Source organism: Paramormyrops kingsleyae, chromosome 6 (assembly GCF_048594095.1).
Source record: "Paramormyrops kingsleyae isolate MSU_618 chromosome 6, PKINGS_0.4, whole genome shotgun sequence".
Classification (NCBI taxonomy): Eukaryota; Metazoa; Chordata; class Actinopteri; order Osteoglossiformes; family Mormyridae; genus Paramormyrops; species Paramormyrops kingsleyae.
In genome coordinates, this window is record NC_132802.1 from 23,098,972 (window position 1) to 23,122,183 (window position 23,212).

At 41.0% G+C, this 23,212-nt stretch overlaps 1 protein-coding gene across 3 annotated transcripts in view; it reads right to left on the bottom strand.

Annotated features, from left to right (window-relative positions):
- LOC111842311 (receptor-type tyrosine-protein phosphatase gamma-like) overlaps positions 1-23,212 on the bottom strand; it is a 155,637-nt gene that overhangs the window by 112,334 nt on the left and 20,091 nt on the right. For all 3 annotated transcript variants that reach the window (XM_023808791.2, XM_023808790.2, XM_072712905.1), the window contains exon 2: positions 9,516-9,620. In XM_023808791.2, coding sequence (XP_023664559.2) covers positions 9,516-9,620 — 105 coding nt within the window. The remainder of the gene's footprint in view (positions 1-9,515; positions 9,621-23,212) is intronic.

A 23,212-nucleotide genomic window follows, 5' to 3' on the forward strand; every position in this document is an offset into this window, starting at 1 on the left:
TATCAAACCATGGCCAATATCATTCTTTCACACTGCGCACTGAGCAGCAAATGTTAAAATACGCACATACTGTACATACATACCTGCACGCATGCAAGCTCTCTGGAATGATTATTGTTATTACTTCTTATAGGGTCCTTTAAACTGACAGGATGATAGACCAGAGTTGTGGCAGGAACAATCCACTAGATATCTTTGTAAAACAGAAAACACTGAAGAGTAAGTCAGAATGACAATCCAAGTTTGAGGCTACAGGGAAGTAAAATGATGGCTGATCATCCTTTTCCCTAATGACACAGGGACAAAAATTGAGTTTGTGTTCTGAACATTTTTCCATATCTATTTATCCATCTATCTTCTAACTGCTTATCCTGGTCAGGGTTACCGGGGTTCGGGGGGGTGGACAACAGTGCAACCCAATGAGTCACTATACTGCCATATTTTTTCACATATTATTGTGATATGCTGCTATATTGTCAGATAATGCATAGACTGACTGGTTTTTCTGCTGTAATGGTATATGCACATCCTACCTGATACTAAGCATCCGTATGGCCATAAACATGCTTACTACCACAAATTCATTTTGATTTTTGTATATTTCTCTTAAGTCAATACAGCAGCAGGTTTTAACTGTTAAATGTAAGTATTTGTTACATTTTTCTTTTCTTTGCTACTAAGCTGCTCTGCCCTGTTCTTAGGAATAAATACATGAGAGTCAACCACAGAGCCAGCTAGCCAGTACATCAGCCACAGAGCCAGCTAGCCAGTACATCAACCACAGAGCCAGCTAGCCAGTACATCAACCACAGAGCCAGCTAGCCAGTACATCAACCACAGAGCCAGCTAGCCAGTACATCAACCACAGAGCCAGCTAGCCAGTACATCAACCACAGAGTCAGCTAGCCAGTACATCAACCACAGAGTCAGCTAGCCAGTACATCAACCACAGAGTCAGTTAGCCAGTACATCAACCACAGAGTCAGCTAATGTTACCTTCCACTGAAACAATGACAAACATGTCATTATTCTGGGACATGAATAAAACAAAGCCTGCTCTCCCTCAACATAAGATTCACTTCTATTTCTCTCCAACCAGTGATGTACAATCCAGTATCACCAACTTCGGCCAGCTGACTGGCATGTGATTTTCAATGCGATATAAGTCTGCACATTCATTTACTTGCATATAACAGTTTTATGAACTTCTGTAAGGTTTGCAAACTACCCTAACGCTTTTCATATAGCCAATTTGAGGTTTATAATGGAATAATATACACTTGCTGTAAGATTTCTTGTATAGGCGTGAGAGTCTGAAATGATGAGTGTCACAACAAATACGTGAGAGTTGGCAACCCTGACAATATTTACCGTTGTTACCAGGTGTTAGTGGGTAGAGTAATTCTACAGCACCGTTTATAACACCAACAACAATAATAAAAAAATAATAATCAGGTTGCTCTGAAAAATCTGCAACAAAAGGACTGCACCACGAAATATGGAAGCGTTGCCTTTTGGATAAACAGCCTTGTGGCGAGTCTTGTTGTTATTTTTTTACTTCCTTGCTCTAAATACAATTATGAGTATTTGTGTTATACCACGTGGGACAGGCATGGTCCTATTCTACAGAGTAATAACATGCTAACTCACTCTGCAGTGGGAAAACGAGGAGTGGCATCATGGTTTTCACATTAAGACATGTCATTTGTGCAACTTTATATAAGCAGAATACATGACTCCACTTATCACTGGAAAAAACGCTCATTCTAATCCCTAGTCCAAAACACTTAGATCATCTAAGCCATACTAAGTCAACAACTTTACCTGGTATATCTGGTACCAAAAAGTGTAATCCTGCCTTTGCCAAGAGGTTTTATGTTCACCCCGGCCTCATGCAGGACATGCTGAGGGTCCTCAGAATGTAATGTTGTAATGTTGTTACTATAACAGAACAACAGATATCGGACATCATTTTCCCACTGAGATACATGTATGTGAGATTTTCCACACCAAGTAAAGAACTGAATTTATATGGCAGTTTACATGAATAGGAAACACTTTATTTTTTCCACTCATGCATTAGTAAAATATTCTTGTATATAATATAGTCACGGTGCCTCTTTACTCACAAAAACAACATAAAACTGTATATTGTGAACATAGTCAAATGAACTTCACCATGGGATATCACGGACATATTCTGTTTATTTTGTATAATTTACTCTTTATTCAAAATTTACAGTATTTCATTATATACGATAAATTTGTGATTTACATTAAAGTACAGTTTATAGTAAAGACTATACAGCTGTGTAATTTATTTGTCTTTACTTTGCATGTCTTACTTTGCATGATACTTTACATGAGTTTCTGTTCTGAAAAGCATCCACTTTGCAATAATAGCCCTTACATTTAACCGTGGAACATGTACCGCAGGGAAGACATTTCACAAACTGACATGGCAAATATGACAGTGCCAGGCTTGAATTCACTGAGCTCTTTAGAACAACTCATTCTATCACAAATGTTAGTAAACCTGACTGCATGGCTTGGTGCTTGATTACATCTCTGGTAGTGAGTCTGAATGACACCTAAATTCAGTGATTGAGAGGTGTGTCCCAATACTTTTGTCATTATACAGTAGTGTATGTGCCAGCCTTTTAGGCCTGTCACAATAATTGTGTTTTTAATATATTGCACAATATATGGATATGACTTCCATAATATTTTCTAACCATGATATTGGCAATTTGTGTTGACATACATGTTTGTTTACATAAGAATGAATGCCACCAACATTTTAACTAGTTGCTCAGCTTCTGCCCTCTCGTTTGCTCTGCGTTCCAGACACGGCTCAGGGCCGTGTCATACTTCACGTGAAAGTGTGCGTGGTGCCGGACTGTCCGCGATCCTGAATGTTCACGGGCTACTTCTAGCACCAACTCACCAGGCTAGCGTACTTTGACGTTAGGCCTGGAGTAGCACTGTAGAGCAAATATAAAAGTCACATTTATGAAGTGTGGTATGGATGTTATAAGTAAGAAATATATTAAAAACATAGTAAAAATTGTGCAACAGTATTCAAGGTATTTCCATAAACTGAAATAAAATATACAAGAACTTCAAATATTGCTCCCAAAACCAACCAAAATAACGTTAAATACTTCTTTCCCTTTACCGTTTTTAAATATTATTTAGCTAACGTAATGAATTGTTTATCGTTAGGACTCTCGTACAATGTAGATGAATCATTGAAATAGGCAGTAGCCCTACATCGCGACATTTTTTCGTAGCCAGCAAACTTTCCATCTATACCTAGAAATAAAAATCATCAAGTAAAGCCTAAAGCAAAATAAGTAACAACTAAGTAAATCTTTAAAATAAAAACCAATGAAACCGCACCTAAAACTAAACTAGATTGAAATAAAAATAAAAAATGACATTAAAACTACATTTAAAAATCAAAATAACACATATGCAAAAAAGTACATACAGTAGGTGTACGGCATTTCAGTACAAACCTATTTTATTTTAGTTTGTGGTCATCTGGAAGTCTTTATTATCCAATAGTGAGCAATCATAAAATTCCGGTATTTCTTGTCTCAGTCAACCATTCTTCAAATCCACCAGCCTTTTTTGTTCAAATCATGGAGGGTAGAAAAGGTGTTTATGTACAATCTTTAGTCCAGCTTCTCTCTGACTTTGGGGGCCCCAGCACACACCTTAACCATAAGTAACCAAACAAAAGGCCCATGTGTGCTATATAAGTATGTTAAAGCCCTATGTGGATTGTTCAGCTGCCGCTCCTTTGCCAGTTTCTCCTACCTCGGCCCCCCTCTCTGCTGCTATTGTTGCTCGCCCCAGTGATTATTCTCCGGAGAGCAATTCGTTACACCTCGGTAGAAATTGTTTACCCTGGGCCCGCTTGCCAAACTCCGAAGCCATAAGGTCACTCTTGGGTAAACTCGCCTACTTGCTTCTTGCTGCCCAAAAGGCTGTCACGTCCCTAATTGACCATTTCCCATCTCTACTTGCGGAAACCCCTTCGTGAACCCACGTCATACAACAGGACGTTGATGCTGTTAAGCCTTCTCCCATTAAGCAGCATCCCTGTTGCTTTAGTCCACACAAGCACACATTGTTGGAAAGAGAGACCACATATTTACTTGAACATGGTCTTGCTAACCCTACTTGTAGCCCTTAGAGTCCACCATGTTTGCTCGTGTCAAAGCCGGACAGCACTGTTCGTTTGTGTACGGACTACAGGAAGGTGGCCCTTTTCTCTCCCTAGGACCGTGGATTGTATTGAATGCATTGGTTCTGCTGAACACTGAGCAAGAGTCAGAACACAAGCCGGGAACACTGTTGGGTGCTCATTAAATCGTGGTTACTTATACCTACAGTAACTTACGGTCATTATGTTCTTTTGGACGTACTGCAAAACTGGGTTTGCAGTATATTGCCCATTATGAATGACTGTCTATACCTCTGTGTCAAATGGTTATTATCTAGGGAAATATTTGTTAACGGAGCTTGACAGTCTATTTTATTGATTTTTTTTTTCGGTTGTGTGGTTTTATTTATTTAGGATATTTACATTTTTTGACAATCCAATTTCAATGTCTGAATATTGTTAAAAATTTCATTGTTCTTTTAATGGGTGTACTTCCTATATTATGCTATTATATTATCATTATATCAGTGGCATGACATGGTCTTAAAATGACAGTAATATTGTTTACTGCAATTATTTCTGGGACAATATATCCATCCATTTTCTGAAACCGCTGAATCCCAACTGAGGTCGCTGGGGGGGCCGGGGCCAATCCCAGGAACAATGGGCGCCCAACCCTGGGCAGGCACCAACACACCGCAGGGCGCACACAACTACAAGGCCAATTTAGACTCACCAATCAACCTATCCTGCACGCTTTCGGACCGTGGAAGAAAACCGTGGCCCCCGGCGAAAACCCACGCGAACAGCGTGCGCACTCCACACAGAAAGGACCCGGGACCGAACCCAGGACCTTCTTGCTGTGAGGCAGCAGCGCTAACCACTGCGTCACCGCACCACCCGGGACAATACATCGTCCAGCGAAAATAGTTAAAATAGTTATCGTGACAGACCTAGACCTAGCCATCTTTCAACCCTTAAAACATCAGTGAAGCCAAGGTCATAGACATAAAATCACCGTTCATTCAATCCAAGCATCAGGACACAAGATGCAGATGTTCAAACAGCACATCTTGAAACCGTACAGCTGTCCGATATTCAGTAGCACATTGCCAAAAAAGGAGCAGCTGAGAGAAAAAGAGGTAACAGCACAGCAGAACGGATAAACAGATCTGCCTGTCTGCGGGATGGTAGATTAAGAGAGTGAGGTAGCTCGTTTGGAAGCCACATCTCTTTTCTCCCCAGAGTCAAGCATTATCTATAGATCTTCAATGATCTCACAGCTATCAAACTCCTTGCCTCGGCATTGACCTGCACGTTTCACTTTTAAGAAGAGCTCACTGCCGGCAATGAATATTATCAGAACAAGATGCCCCTCAGGGTTGACTCTAAAACAGAGAGATTACTCACGCAGTGCAAAGTCATGTCCGATTATAGGAGCAGGTTGTGGGGCTATTCGGTAAATTGCACAATTACCGCGAACACAGCAGCAGATGTGGTGGTCCATTTGCTGGACGTGGTGGAGACAGGGCCATCGGTAACACCAGATCATTTTATTAGAGCACATTCCACCGGGGCCCTGTGCCCTTCAGTGGAGCGTACTTAAATAAATTAAACATGCCGAATCCAAGTGACAAAAGATTTCTCCCCCCCTTGCAGAAATAAGGCAGGGCCCTTCTAACAAGTCCCCTCCCCAGCTGACTGTGTGCAGCGTGTTACAAGACTGATGGGGGCAGGCAATCCAGGGCCCCTGTAGAAGGAGCGGGAGACTCAATTATCACATAAATAAAGCTGGAAAATGAGCAATGGCCATTTCAGTGTCTTTAACATGCAAATCTCAGTGCAGTTAGGATCAGAGCCAAAACAAGCAGAAGCATGGCGAGAGAGAGAGAGAGAGAGAGAGAGACTGAGAACAGAGTGAGAGGGAGCTGGCATTTCCACACTGGCATTGTCACTTGTTCATTTGTGGAGGGTCTGTAAGGTGTGTTGTTTGTGGTCACTGACATCGGCTTCATCTGGAGGGACGAGTGAGCCTGGGGAGCGTGTGCTACTGGCCTGGCTCGAGCGCCGAGGTCTCCCACTGGCTGCAATGCCAGGCCTCTTCACTACGCCCCGTCTTTCCTGGCCACCCCTTCTGCCAGATGCCCTCAGCACAAAGTATTAGTAAACATTTAGCAGCTCTGGCACGCCGTCCCCCTTTCACAGTGTGCAGCAATAATTACTTCTTAAAGCAATGGGCAGAGCAAATCCCATTTCTGTACCTGTGGGAGAGGCTAATGTTCGCAAAAAAAACCCAATAAACTCTAATAAAAACTTATGCTTATTTTATTCAATATGCTAAAATTGTTACAAATTAATCAAAAGGATAATGCAATTAGTCATATGCAAATAAATCAATGCAATATTATATAGCATATTCCAGCTTAACTATATAATGATACTCTATATAATTTAATTTAAATTCTCAAATTTTTTTCACCCAAATGAACACATACAATGCTCTTGCTAGGTACAGTATATATCTATGAAAACACATTAAAAGCCACCTCATAAGTTCACCTGGAGGCTGATAGCCTTCAGTGAGCTTTCCCGTTTCCAAGGCAACAGTTAAGCACTGACTAACCAAACTAGATGCATCGAAAGTCACTGGCTGTTCAGGAGAGGAAGAAGAGTAACTCTCCATGCTTTTCTTAATACATTCTGCAGCAAAACTCGATTTTCAGTCTTTATTCTCCCTGTCGCAGTTCAAATGCATGAAAGCCCTTAACTCAAAACACTCCAGTAAATGCGAAATTGCTTTGGTTAGCTGATAGGCGAAAAAGACAAGGGATGTATTCTCTACTTTTTAAATTAAAGCTCAGCTGCAATTTATTTGAGCAGTACTGAAAACCACAATAGCTGTGAAATTAATATCCGGTGAATTAAAAAAAAAAAAAAAAACGTATTTAACGGCATACTACCTTTGCGGTAGTGTTTTTATCCAGCGGAACGACGGAACTTGAAGCCAGCTGAGCAGACAGAAGAGTGCATTTACAAATTCAATGGCTTATATAAATGGTCTGTAATTATGGGAGTTTTAGAAAATAATTCTAATGTATGAAAAACAAGGAATAATATTCAGATTTAAAAAGAGATTACAATCTAGGCTGTTTTTTTTTGCAATTCTCTGCATCACATTGAGTCTAAGAATACACAATATAGTTCCTTATCCCGTTACTTATTGCCTTTCATAATCAACTCACTCAAGTGGCATAATTCATTGGCTTGGTGGGTAGCACTATTACCTCACCTCCAGCGCTAGGTGACTGAATGGTGCGTCTTCTGTGTTTGCAGTTTGCAAGTTCTGCCTGCAGTTCAAAGACATGCAGTTGGTCTAAGTGGTGTCCTTAACCTGCCTATAGTGTGTGAGTGAATATATATGTGCTCTGCAATGGACAGGCATTCCATCCAGGGAGTTCTACTGTCTGAGCTCCGGACCACTCCAGAATGCAAAGATATCCGAAAACACGAAGAATGCGTGATGATCTGAGTAAAGGGAACTCAAGCTTCCCCAGTCCAACTGGAGTCAATGAAAACGTCACTGAAATAGTTCTGAGATGGCAACTGCAGTTCATCCAGTTCTGAGAATAGATTTGTAGTGTTTCTCAGAATGACTGCTGCCAATAGGAAAGCACGCCCAGAGCAATGCATCTGCGTTAGAAACAGATGCATTTCGTTGCATGAAAAAGGAAGATCACCCAAGAGGGTAACAGAAAATGCAATGCCATTGTCAGGGATTACTGATAATGTCCAGTATATCAGCTAAATGTGAATTAGGCAACTTGGGAAGGTGCTGCTCTGGCAGCCAAGCGCAATGACCGCTCCCCCGGCAAATAACAGCCTCTGCCCCATCCTTCCTTTCTAGGAATAACCACTATGCTTTTACACTGAGCAATTTGCTGGACCCATGAGAAAAATCCAAGCTATTGGGAGCTGGCAATTTACATCAGCTATACATTGCATGAGGAGATGTGTGTTTCAGATCAGGGTTTCAGGGTGTGCGGTAATTACAGGCAAGTAACTGGCAGTAAAATTTGTGTGGGAGACCTAAAGACAGAGATCAGTGTGTGTGTGTGTGAGAGAGAGAGAGAGAGAGAGAGAGAGTGTGGGTGTGGTCCAGGTGTACCTTACATTGTGGGGACCAAATGTCCCCACAATGCGATTAAAGCCTGACATTTTGATGTTGTGGGGACCATTTTTCAGGTCCCCACAAAGATCTTTGGATGCAATCAAAAAACTAAAAATGCCAAAAATCTTGTATTTTGTTTGGTTACTTATGCTTAAGGTTATGGCTGGGTAGGGATTTATGTTATTTTTGGGATTAGGGTTTTGTCCATAGAAATAAATAGATAGTCCCCACAAAGATATAATAACAAACCTGTGTGTGTGTGTGCGTCTGTGCCTCCGGCTGAAATGAATGCTCACACACACACATACACACACTCAAACCCCACATTTCACATGTATTACCAGCATTATTACTGGGAAAGTCATACAGAATAGTACAGATTACCATAATTACCATTTTGATTCTATGCAACCGACCTGCCCAGCATGCACCCCGCCTCTCGCCTGAAGATGCTGGGATTGGCTCCAGCTTCCCCGCGACCCGGATGGATTAAGCGGTATAGATAATGATGGATGGATGGATGGATGGATGGATTCTATGCAACTTGTACAAATCTGAAGTAGCATCCTGGATTTTTCTGGACCCATGGATAGCAAAACAGAGAGCTGGAATCTGAAGACTGAGATCATGTTACAGTAAAGAGCCCAGATTCACAAAGCCAAACACCATGATGTTACTTAGTGTGGATAAAGTGTATAAACAGCATTTTTGCTTTCACAAACTCGAAAAAGTGCAGAATAAAAAACTGAAACTGATATTGCTGTAAGAGGAAAATGATTTCAGGATGCATTATAGACTAGCCTGATTAATGTCGCAATGGTCTTCCACTGCAAACACGGGAAAATGGAGCGTGCATAAGGGCTATGATTAGGTCACAGGGAGGAATTCACACTCGTCATATTTCCTCCAGTCTCCTTCGTTATGAACAGCGGATATCAGTCACATCAAATACAAAATAAAATCGCGATCAATTAGTACCTATGACATCAGAGAACACTGAGACTGAATGTCCCTCTATGATATACACACAATATCACAAAACCACAGATGGACAACAGCAGTCATCTTTTTTACACCACAGCATGACCCTCCCCAAGAATCTTTATGAGTGGTACTGAAAGACAGTTGGGGAGGAGCACCACAGGGTCAGGTATCGGAGGGCACCTTGCTCACCTGAGTAGGCCCAGTAGGACTCCTTGGCAGCCCTCCTGGTCCTGGTCTCTGCGGCCATCCCATGGTCACCTCCTCGTAAAGATCCAGGCTGATCTCCTGCCCGGGCTGGTGACGAAACAAAGCATGAGCTGAGCAAAAAGGATGGCAGATGACACCGGCAGAAGAGCTATTCATTGAATCTGCTAAAAAAAGAACATTAAAAGCCCAGCAGTGTGACCAGGCAGAGAGTGTGGTTTAGATGCTAGTTCAACTGAAGCCTGAAATTAAACTGTGGGGGCTGCAACGACAATGAAAAACATAATATTTCAGTCATCTCTCATCTAAGAACTGAATACAGAATGAGCATAAATAGCTTCGATATACAAACTAGGCCAACGTTTGCTGCTGTTTGTCCAGTGTTGACAGTGACAGTGACAGGAAACAAACAAACCGATGACCGTTAGCGTTCTATCAACATTTTTCTTCTGATAGTTTTTGGAAATGTAGGATTGGCACAGCCATGGTTTCTGCACCCCGCTTGTAAGACAAAATATGAGATTTAATTAGAAGCGTGCTCCCTTAAATACGCCATTCCTCATTTTTTTGCGTAAGATATATTTAGGTCACAAGTGACACTTAGCTGTCAGCTGTACATTGAAGAACCTTTCATTTTTAAAATGGATTCTACTCTAAACAGAACCCTACCTGTAACATTCCTGTAGCTGTCAGCGACATCCCGCACAGTCAATAACTTTTGAACTGGTGACGCAAGCGCACATTCCGTCATGTTTAATTATCGCATCATCACAGTATTTCAGTGTTGCACTAATCATTGCTCGTTAAGAACAATGCAGTAGGGAGGAGTACATCTCACACTCGGCTTGCAAGCAGAGAAAGAAGCACACCCACTGACATGTACTGCCACAGTAATAACGACCGTGATGCCGAAAGCATCTTTCTGGGCCGGATCCAAGCCAGTGATGTTTGGAATGATCCCATCTCATGTGACCCTTTTTTGAGGCTTCATCATGGTTTGCATCAAACACATTAAGGACACCATACAGTACATTTATGCTTGCTATTAAATTAACTAAGAAACCAAAAGTGTCTATAAAAATATTCTTTTTGAGAGAGAAGATGTAATTACTACAGTCCTATTAATGGGAGGAATAGAGTCCAAGTTCTTAATTCACAGTCAAGGGGAGCATTCACTTTGCAAAGCACTGGAAAAACAAAACAGTAATAAATTCAGTCACGAAAGGAGCCAGAGCAAAATAGACAAGGTCATCATTAAGAAAAAAATAGCTTAAACTTAAACAAAGCAGGACACACCATCTGAGTTACAGTACAAGTAAATGAGCAGCTAACTCACTATATCTTCTCTACACATCAAAATAAAATACATCTACTAAAACGAACATAATGAAAAAGACCAGTGTTGGCCAAGAAATTGTCTGGGCCTCCACAACGAAGGAAAAAAGTATCTAATAATATTTCACACACACACATTCACATGCACATATAATGAATAAGAAATCAAAACAGAAGTGTATTCTTTTCGTGCATGTCTGTGTTCATTTTTGAATTGTATTTATTTTCAAAGAATGCTCCCCTGGGACCAATAAAGTTCATTTCATCTTATCCTACAAGACAAGATCTTATCTTATCACTTTCATCTGGAAGGTCCCGCAGCATCCCGGAAACACACACAAACCACATTCATTCGGCATTCCACATCCATCTAGCACCTTTGGCTAAAGGGCAAACACAACAAGTCTCATACAAGCTGCATTTATCCTCAACCACTTCCGTTTTTCGTAATAGCAGAAGGAAGAACATATGTTCAAACCTGCAACTCATGCAGTGCAGCGGTGCTGGAGATTGGTTAGGTACAGCTTGGTTTGCAAGTTAATTTCCCATATGTGGCACTGTGGGTATAGCACCCTGCTAGTTGTCTCACCTTAATTCCAGACTAAGAATACCTGCTAAGCAAACCAATAAGCACAGTTTCAGCTCAATGGTAGTTAAAAGGTCTGTTACAGTAGTGGGAATGTCCTGTTTCCACCAACAATAAATGATCTGAATAAATCCCTGCTGCTGGAATACACAATGCAGAGCAACATTCAAGCCCCGCTGTGCCTACATTGATTAACAATGAACCACACAACAGAAGCCCGTTCACTGCTGTGTGATGTGAATGAATGGCCATACAATCTGAATTAGTGTATGTCACCCAGGAAAGGTTTCCTCTGGGCACTTTGGCTTCAACCCACAGTCCAAGACCTTGTGTTTAATAAGAAGTCATGGAAATATAGCGGATATAAGTTTACTGCAAGGCCAGCTAAGTTTTCAGAGCTAAGCTTGTCTTATCAGAAGTTGTTTTTTTATGAGAGTGCAACTTGCAAAGGAAATTAAAAAAAAAAATAAATTTTTAAAGTCTTACCAAAATGATACTGGGAGTTACTGAAGTCCACCTGAAAAGCAACTTCTGAATAAAATGGAAGCGGAGCAAAAGCTTTTCACTAGCATGAAGCATTTCCTTTCTTGAATCCTTTAGCTCATTTGGAAAGGGCACGTTGAAGGACGGGGTCTCCCTATCTGCTGCAGTGATATTACTCGGCTGAATTAGCCGGAGGCTCATGGTCAAGCATTAATTCGAGAGCAGGAGGGCTGCCTGCCGGCTGGAGTGGCTCCAGCGGAGAGATTGGAGACCTGTGCTGAGAGGCAGGTCCGAGGGGAGTGAACCAGAGTGCTTGCCGGTCCCGGGGGCTCGTCTCCTCATTTTTCTCAAACTGGGAACCACTCTGGCACCAGTCAGGCAGCAGATCTTTTTTCATAGCCTATGAATTACCCTTTGACAGCATTCTGCTCTTAATAAAAATTGCACCTCATTCCCCACCAAAAAAAGAAACAGTCATTCCATGCTATTGCCCATTTTATACAGAAAATTAGAGCTAAAGGTTAGGACTCATTTATTGGAATAATTACAAAATCACATTCTGTCCTACTACTTCCCTTCTTATATTTCATTAAAGCCGACTTGTATGAATGGTTGTCTTCATCTGTTAAGTTTTGTTCAGGATTGGTCTCATATACATACATATAGACTCACAGACCAACAGTGAAATCCAAAACAGAAGTGTGAAAATAAGATATAGCACTAAACACACAAAAAAATGGCTTCACACGATGAAGAACATCGTAAAAAATACTTTTGATTAATGCAAAACTCCCATTTAGATGTGTCTGTCTGTTAATGTTTTCTGACATTAATGAAGCAGACTGGGAACCGGATAAAACAGCAATTTCTTTAGAACAGGAAGAACAGGAGAAAAAAAAATTACAAAGTGTCACAAAAATAGAACTTAAAAAAAATAGAAAGCAATTATAAACCTTTGTCAGTATACATGTACATCAAAGCGGGTCGAGCTAGCCGTCCAGTTGGGGCGGGGGTGGGGGGGGGATCATTGGGATTTCAAGGGGTCGAGACAGGAAGAGGGTTAGCCAGGTCTGGCCAAAGCCAGCGGGAAAGGGGGGGGAACCTGATGAAGGAAGGCGGCACGCTATTTCATTGCAATACAATCGAGATTATATGGTGCATGCAAAATAATCAGCAGGGCTTTAGATGACGGCCGTAAACATTTGTCTGGACACTGGCTTTTCGTTGCAATATGAACATTTACTTACGCCCATAATTTGGTAAGCGGATTAGTCATACACCTAAAATATTAATGTGATGCAAATTGTGATGCCCAAAAGTTAGTAATCCATATAAATTCGGTGTGTCCTTGTGTTTATTAAATTGAGTTAGAGGAGCCTGCCACATGCTATTGTGTTGGAAGGCCTATATCATGAAAGAGATAAGCACTGGAGCGCGGTGAAGAAAGAGACAACTCAGCAGCCACAATATCTTTTGAAAGAGGAGATATTGTGGATAAAAAAGGACGTGGGTGGTGTGGCGGTACTTTCTGCAGTTTCAAGTCGGACAGGTTTATTTAACATGAGGACCCTCCAAATGTGGCATCACCCTATGCCTTTCATTAATATTTTAGACACACTACTAATCTGCTTCTTAATTATGAGCAGAAGTAAATGTCTGTATAGCACCAAAAAGCTGGCATCCAGAGAAATGTGTATGGCCATCATCTAAAGCCCTGGTGATTATTGCGCATGCGTCATATAATCATAATGTGATATTATGCAATCCTATCCTGAAATAGCACCCAAAACTTCCCAATTTTCATTTGCATATAAAAGCAGAACCACACAGACTGAGCTCAGATTGTGAGCAAAGTTGTCAGACAACTAACCCAATACCCTACCGGGTCTGGTGGCCGTTGCCCTTGTACTGGGCCTTCATTAGCAGGACAATGGCTAGTCAGTGCACTGGATTGTAAGTGCTCCACCAGCTAAATACACTTCCCAGCATCCCTGAGGTTTGAATGCTAACTGACTGAAGCAGCGTGAAAGTGGCCAAAAGACAGACAGGCAGGCAGGCGGCTGTCTCTCAGAAGCGCCGTCCTCTCCAAAGTACAGCGCCAGGTCCTGCAATATACGCTAGGATCCTTAGGCCCCGAGCATCTCTGCTCTACCTCTTCAGCCCCTATCGCTGCAGGCTGGAGTCCCTTCCTGCATTATTCAGCAATGCAAAAAACTCCTCATCACAGTGCCACAGGGTCTGAAACCTGGAGCCGCCACGGGGAGATCAAATGAGCCGCTCCGTGCTACATCTCACGCTGCGCCTGTCGAGAGAGATCACTCACTCCTCTCGCACCTCCCTCCCCGTGGGACTCCCCGCATCGCTCGGAACATGCTTGGAGGAGCTGGTCGTCGGTTAAAGAGATTCCGATACACTTAAACATTCAACAGGCTCCTGCAAGGCGGAGTAAAGGTTTCTGTCTGCCTGTCGCGTTTCTAACGTTCACCAGCACATACTTCTCCACAAATCCTTGCCACAGGTGAGTTGGGGCACATGTTTGGTGTACCTCTGTCAAGGGAGACAGTGCAACCTTTTTAGCACAGCACCCTCCACTGAGGATAATTAATACATTTATAATGAAACCCAATTGAGGCTTGACTCTCACAAACACTCTCCTATTCTGAGCTCAGCCCTTACCCAAAGTTGCATCATTGCATAGGGAATAAATTACCAGATGTGAGTTTCTCGTTCCCTCCTAACAATTAAACTCACTGTCCAGGACTTCTCCAACATGAGTCGACAACTGTCACATCATAAAGTCCGGGCTTATGCGCCGAAATGTGTATCTGACCTCCTTGCATTGAAAAGAAACACATTATACAAAACGCGCAAATCCACACGCTGCAGATGGAAAAAGCCCCAAGACATCTTATGCAAACCAGCATACTATCATATTACATTAAAAACATTACACATCCCGTGTTCCCCATGCAAATTCTACACGCATAAACAAAAAATTGAATCTGAATCTGCATCCGATGACAGAAAAGCTTTTAGCCACACTAAAGTATTGAGAAAGACTTATAGCCCCATATTAGAAGTGAAAAGCTTCCTCAGGGAGGAAAGACAGTGGGTGGAAGATGCACACATCATTATATATTATTTATTAGTTACTTTTTTGTCATCTTTTCAGCATTACTGTGACAGGCTCTTCAGAAGCAGTGCACGTATCTCGTAAATCACGCAATAAACAGTTTCCAGTTATTTTGCACGCATGGTTGATCAGAAGGAAGATGAATCCCAATCCCGCAAGGACACAAGCATATTACAGTCGATAAACCTTTTCTGACCTTTCTTACCGCATGTGTTCCCACAGAAATAACCATGACTTTTTGGTTATTATTGCACAGGCAGGTGAAAGCCACCCCTCTTTAGAACCTAAGTCTAACTCTAGCCTAAGCTCACACACTGGCGAGTGCAGATAAAAGACGACTCCTGGGCTTTCTGAGCGGATCAGCTCGCAAAAAAGTGCCTTTCACCGGAGTACGGGCCCACTCCGACGGCTCTGGGTCACGGAGCAGTCTGAGGCATGTCATCCGCCCATTGTGGAAACGTAATTGGCGTCATTTTTCCCGCAAGTCGAGGGCTTAAGTCTGAGGAAGAGGTCTTGCGTGACTGCTTATGACTCTTTCGATATCCCAAGCGGATAAACATTGAGGAAGCAATGCCATTGCTGCTGTGCACGTATGAGCTGACATGGACCCCAAAATACACAGCGGATCTTACCATTGTCCTGAATCCACAAGAAGGAAAGCCACCAATGAAATTTCCATTCGCTGCTTTTCGGTTGTGTTAAAATATCCATTCATTTAACATATTTACTCCATGTTCAAAAAAATGATACTGAAATCTACAGTGGGAACTAGAACAATAATGGTCTTTGTACATTTAAATTTCACAGAGAAAAGCAAGTACTGGGTCTTCACAGCCTGAAAACATAAAAGTCTCTTCTCACCACGAACATAAGGATTCAAGAACTAAAATGATAAGCTACAAAGAGATTGTTACAACAACATTCAGTTTTTGCTTGTGAATTTGCTGCTTTGATTTACACATATTTTGGGCAGTTTTTTCCCCACTATGTATATTTCTTTGACATCACAACATTGCCAAACAAGTGCCATGATGGCAAAAGAGAGACCACCAAGCAGCACCATCTAATAAAAACCCAAGGAAAAGGTTCAGGCTCAGTAAGCACAGTCTAGCCATTTAAGCCGAGCGACACCAGCAGAGGACTGACTTGACAGACTGCATATGATATCAATGCTGAGAGGTCCAGACAGCTGCATCTCCTAACCACCTGCCAAAAAGGCAGTCACACGAGGAAAACCTTCTATCCTCTAAATAAAATGGATATAGAACAATTCCAAAGACATGCCAAATACTCAAAAGGGACAGAAAATACTCCAACCTCAGGAAGACAATTGTCGTGCTGCATTACAAAATACAAGGGCAGAGGCTGATGAATAGAATAACCACAAGCCATTTTCAAAAACCCCACCACTACAATCATATTTTCGCATAACCAGCGTGTATGAATAATTACAACCTTTCTGTCACTTTAATTTTCTCTTTCTGTTTCTGGTGTAACTCAACATTATGTTTGTGCAAATGAGGAAATGTCAAAAAATGAAGTTAAAGTTCTGAGCAGGCTTTTCTGTTATGGGAACAAGCTTAATAAAATGTTGCATGTGAATGTGATAGAACGAGAACATAGTTTTTAGTCAGTGTTTTGTTTTTTTTTTCCTTTCTTTACCTTTTTTTCAAATTATTATCTGCCTTTTCTGTTTTTTTTTCCTCCTTTATCTGTCTGGCGATTCACAGCCATTTCACGTTTCATGCTTTCTGTCAGGGTACTAATAGGACCGGCTTGTGTGCTCTCTAAAAAAACAATTGCACTGCCCAGCCCTGGGTGGTATTCCTGCACATTAGGACCAGGCACGAATTTTCCAGCCCAGTCGAATGGCCAAATCAACCGAAGAAGTAAAAGCCCAGACCAGAGGTGCAACCTACGGCATGCATCTGCCAAGGAAAGTGAGACAGGCTCACTTCCTGGCCACAACACTCCTAACCCCCGCCTCCCAACCCCAAAATAGTGGGGGGGGGGGGGGGGGGAATAGCGAGGAAAACAGTGGTATGCACAATATAACACCTGATAAAACCTAATACACATGGGACTCTTTTCTACTAATACTCTTCATAATAGATAAAAAAAGATTAAAAAATAGTTTAAAGCCCATAAAAAAAACGTGGTATTTGGGTCTCTCATTTGTTTGCAGTAAATATACCAAAATAAGAGGACTCCTGGGAAGATCACGAGTAGCGAATCAGCTGGCTTAACAATATATGATCGTAATCAACCATGTTTCTTTAAAAAAAACATCATGCCATTGGGATTTTAGAGTGGTTTCCCTGTAGGGTTACACATTTTATAATTTCCAGAGAAGCTGTTTGACTAATAGCTAAACTGACATGTTTAGTCACAACAAAAAAATCTCAACAGCCTGTACTGAAAGCAGAATTAAAAAAATGATTCAAATATGATTGGTTTCGTACTATGGACCACATCTTTCTAAAATTTCTCTCTCTCGCCTATATGCGGTAGAATGGAATTTGCAGATTTAACGACGATGCATATCCCAACAAAACGAGGCACAGATACATTTATAGCCCCACATCGGAACCCTGCTCACAAACAACTCAACCCATTATATCACGCGATTTTCAGAATATCCCGAGACAGCCCCCAAGGTAGCGTTCCGACAATTAGCCTCAGATCTCCACGTGCTGCCTCAGCTCCCAAAGATCACTTCAGTCCCCTGGAAACACTCTGCCCCTGTTAACATAATTAAGTTGGGGGAAAGGCACTGAAACTGACGCAATGAATCTATAGCATATAGTGAGCCAGCAGCGTAAACAATCCCTACCTTCCCCATCCAGATACCAGCCATTAATACAAGGACTAGACTTCGGTGGGTTGTAACTCAAAAGTTCACGTTATTTGTTTACATGCTTATGCTTGAGGAATGCTACAGTACATAACCTGTACTGGCTAAAACCAGGCCGTAGTGCATGTACCTTAAGGGGTAAGCATTCGAAAAAGGCCCAACAGCAAATAAACAAAAATCTGAGGTTCAAGGTTCTTGAAGGCACTTCTGGAGAACCTGTTGATGATGCAGCCACATATCAAAGAGATTAAACAGTAAAGAGCTTAGAGTGATGCACCTATATAGTGCATGGCTGATACTCGGATTACCGTGTGGGATGAAATCCTGCAAGCAGAACTTTTTTTTTTTTTATCGTGTGATGATTAAACTAGCAGTTTCCCAGACGCCTGGTGGTAATATCAGCTCGGGCTGGTCTCCAAAGGGCCACATTCACGTCTGTGTATGTGTGGGCTGATGAGTATGCCTGTGGAGATGGATAGCCGCGGTGGAATAATTAACGGCCTGGCGCAGGCCCTAAGATTGCGAACAGGAAGAAGTTGGTCTCCAGAGAATCTAGAAGGGTAACCATAAGTCAACAGCGAAAAAACAAAAAAACAACGGCCTCTTCACCAGAGACTACAAATCAATTAGACCGATCCCTTCAAAAGTTTTCAAGAATAATAATAATAAAAATAATAAATAAAATTGCGCTGATCCTGCGGAATAAGGACATTTGCATGCTGGTCCACGGCTGACCAGGGAAGACCTGAGAGCAGCAATGGCTCCCAGAGGACTTTAAACTACATATTAGTTACAGCAGCTTAATACAGACACAGTCAAACAAGATTTTAGAGGCAAGAAAAGCCTTAAAGGGTTTATACGTAACCTCACATCCTCTATTCATTAAATACACATATTTAAAGCATTAGGTGATGAAATGACTTTATCAAAGGTTTTTTGGGGAAAAAAAAAATCCCAGGCATGCAGAATTCTGACTTGACACAATACAGCGTGTAACATTTCCACTTCAGCTGTATTCCTGCACGTGTACCAATTTAAAATGCACTGGGTCAGTCATCAAGGATCTCAGTATGGTAATAAATTTTGATCACATTTATAACACATCAAAACTTGCATTTCATCAGCGTCTCACCAGGGAAATGTAGCAATAAAGCCCCTGCCTTTTAAATGTAAAAGCTATTTCATATGACTGCATAGGTCTTAACTGAATTGGTACATGCTGTTGAGGCACATAACCTGTAAAAAACTACACTACAACAGGCTTTGAAGAAAGATCATTCGCATACATCTTCTTTACATAAGTTTGAGGGCAACAAAAAGGCATACACATACATACATACATGCATACATACATAAGCACACGCAGGTTTGTATTCATATCTTTTGTGGGGACCATCCATTCATTTCTATGGCCTTAACCTTAATTTTGACAACCTAAAACCCTAACCAGACCTAACCTTAACCATATGTAACTAATCAAAATACAATACTTTTGTTTTTTTAATTATTTTCTATTGCAGCTACAGATTTTTTTTTATTAGATTGACTTTCCCCTTGTGAGGAACGAAAAGGTGGTTCCCACAACGTCAAAATAACAAATTTTATCATACTGAAGACACTTGCTTCCCACAATGTAACATGTGCATGAGCGACACACCTTTCAGCATTCCCACAGTCCTCAGCAGACTTGTTTTTAGCTGAACTGCTAAAGATTTCTTTTGTATACTTATGTTATGCACAAGGGACAGAGAGCATCCCACATTATCTGTTGATTGCTTTCCATGCTTCGGTAATGATAGCATGCAGTCCACAGCTCCACACTGTCATATATGCCACCCATTCTTTCCTTTGCGTTTTTCTATACTACTTTTGTGTTCATTTTTCCTATACCCAAGTCCACCTATACCTTTTGGGAGTTACCTCTGATACTGAGTGTGTAATCTTCTAATGAAGCGACTGGGGCAGGGTACTGTACACCCTCAGGATCCTCCCAGTCAAATCAAAGACTTTTTTAAGGCCATTTTAATACCACTCAAAATGGAATTTAACGCCAACTTCACAACTATACTGGCAAAACTATGAAGAATATAATAGAAAAATCATTATTGCCTTTAAGTCTTAGAAAATAATTATTTACAGAATCTGAAAAAAGACTGACTATAAAAATCAGTTTATTTTCCGTTAGACATTTGTTGAAGCACTCTGGCTTGTTGTAGAAACATGTGGGCTCTTAAGGCTTACATATCAAAAATTGGATTGCATGTGCTGATAGCAGAGTCTGGATACATTTCTATCTAAGTAAATAAATGCATTGAGTGTTAACGAAACACAGTAAAGATACTTCTTTAATGGAGTTCTTTATTACTGCACCGATAATGCGTGGTCCATGAAATACACTATTATTTACCTGATGCTAGATAATTAAAACGAAATAGATGTCTATATGCAGTGCTTCATTGATATTTACCAAGTATGTACAATGTGTAAATATCTTTAATAACACATGCCTGAAACAGATGTGCCATTTAGCCTACGAAATGTTTACAGGCCTTGAAATCAATTCCCCAAAATGCAGGAGAATTTAACATACAAACAAATCCATCTGTTTGAATACATATATTCAGTTATCACCTCCCTTCACCTGATCGTTTATGGCCGTGCTGCAGGAGAACAGATGGATTTGTTTGTGTGCAATACACACAAATATATATATATATATATATATATATATATATATAGAGAGAGAGAGAGAGAGAGAGAGAGAGAGAGAGAGTTTTGCTCAGACTCAGTGTTGGACATGGGACTGCAGCATTTAAATAGATGTTCTCCGTGACACTTTTTACTACCTTGCAAGCCTGCGCATCTGCAGCATTGGTACCTATATTACATTTTGTTGCACTGCCCGATCGGTTCATCCTGCCATTGTACGGCAAATCACGTTGTCTACAAATGCAGCAAACTATATTGGTTGCATTTCTTTAGCAAGAACTACTGTTAATGATTCCACTAAAAAAACTGGGGAAAAATATGTTTTCTTTGCTTGTCAGTTTGTGTTCACTCCTGTGAAATGCAAATTGCAATAAATATTCAATAAGATAGATAGATAGTCAGTCAGTCACTGACTGGCAAGAGAAATGGTCCTATATAAATGTATAGTTGGCTTCAAATCAAATCTAAAATGCAATTCCATTACTTAAAAACCAACTTAGGAAGGCTTATTCAGTTGAATGTTATTACTGAGTGTACTATTGGTTACGAAACAAGAAAACACATACTCCTTTTGTTAATTTTTCATCCAGGTTAAAGTCCTGATATGGAAGGGGGAAAAAAGAAACTCCCAGTCTGCTCGATTACAATTTAGAGCCATCGCCCACGTTTGGGTGTAATCACAAGGTTGTCAAACGGTGCAGTGGCAGAGTAAAGCGAGACCGGGGGTGGGGGGGAGGAGGCCAGAAAGGGTAGACCATGTTGATTTCTGATGTCTCTGGTGTCCAAGCAGCACGGAGCCACTGTAGGGAGGAACAGCCTCAGACAGGACTTGGGAGGGCACTGTTGGGAATAAAGACTTGACACAGTAAAAAGCTTTATATCTGTTACACAAAATAAGCCAGAAAAACAGCACTGTGTACACGATGAGGAATTATTTTGTGAGGCTAATGAGCGTTATAATAATCTTCAGAAACTGTGTGGGCTGACAAAGAGGACTGTATGACTTGGAAGTTTGAGATCTTGATGAAATCTGCATTAGGACTTGTGCTAATTACCATCATTATTATTCATTACCTTGACAGTTGCCCTTGTCAAGAAATTACAGAACAGGACAGAACTTCAAGAACATGCATAACAATGAATGAGTGAATGACAGGGAAAAAAAATAAAAAATTCACAAAATGTTGCGAGGTGAGAGTGGTTTTAACTGTGACCTGGGGACCTCCTACATTCAAAGCCGGGGTGGGAAACTGCCACTGTTACCTTGAGAAAGGCAGTTTGTGCAGATGCCGGCAGCACAAGGTCAAATATATTTATAGGTTCAGGAGAAGTGTGTTATAAATACATAAAAGACTGTGCTATAGGCCTCTGCTGGACAAGCAGCGTCACAATTAAACACTGCTGAGTTCTGAAGGGCATTTTCTTGACAGTTTGTTACAAGGCAGCCATTTATTCTTATTGCGGGGGGGGGAGACCCCACACGCCCACTCTCACCCATATATGTGTCTCATGGAGAGCAAGGCAGGGTAGGAAGAATTACCCATTAGGATCAATAAAGTACCACTATATGTTAGGGATGTGTATCTCCACAGAGGCCAAAGCAATACACATCTCCATGCACTGCCAATGGTCCAATACATTAAAGATACATATGAAGCAACTACTAATGCGATACAATATGACTCACGCCATTGCAATGCAGTGCAATTCAACACAATGAGATTCAGAACAAATATGATGCTATACAACTCAATATGTTGCAGATACAGAAATAGTACAGAGGCGGAATCAATCGAAATATAAATTTGGTCAAATATTATTGGTCGCATTTCTCAAAAAGGCATAGAGCCTTTACTAATAATTATATATTAAAAAATCAGGTTTTACCGATGCAAAGATGTTAGAAACAATGCATCCAGTATTCATCCCAAATCGTATCCGTTGCATGCTTTTTTTTTTTTTTTTTTTTTTAATCGGGACAATGCATCTGAATTTTTATGCTGGTGCACTGAGGCGAATCTGTGAGTAGTTTCTCTGCTATATGATAGATCACACAAGGGGAAAGAGAATAAAAAGAACGATTCGACAAGAGAATTTCAAGACAAGAATTCTATTCATGTTTAAATTCAAGCACATTTACTATTTGTCTGTCTTAATCCAGAATATAATCTACAGATCAATAATTCTAGGAAACACCCGTTACGTATTGAGGAACTTAAGCCTATGTAACAACCCATAATAACTTCTGCTGCTCTGCAGGCGCTATGCTTAATCAAACACCTTCTGCGACAGGAAACCAAATTCCATAAAACAGCTCTTATCCAGCTGTTCCATTCTGCTCACCTACAAATTTTAGCACAAGCAAGCTTTTCCATTATTAGCAGTTGACACAAGGGTAAGAGGGATTTTAGTTCTGGAAGAAGCTTAGATGACAAACCTTGTCCTGTCATCACTTTTTTTTTCTGCCAATCACTCCACTGACCTGCTCCATGAAGCAAAACCTACAGCTAATTAAGGGTGAGCTTCCAAACCATGATAGATCATAAGTTATACCAGGATTTAGAGCGCAGAGAACATATGAC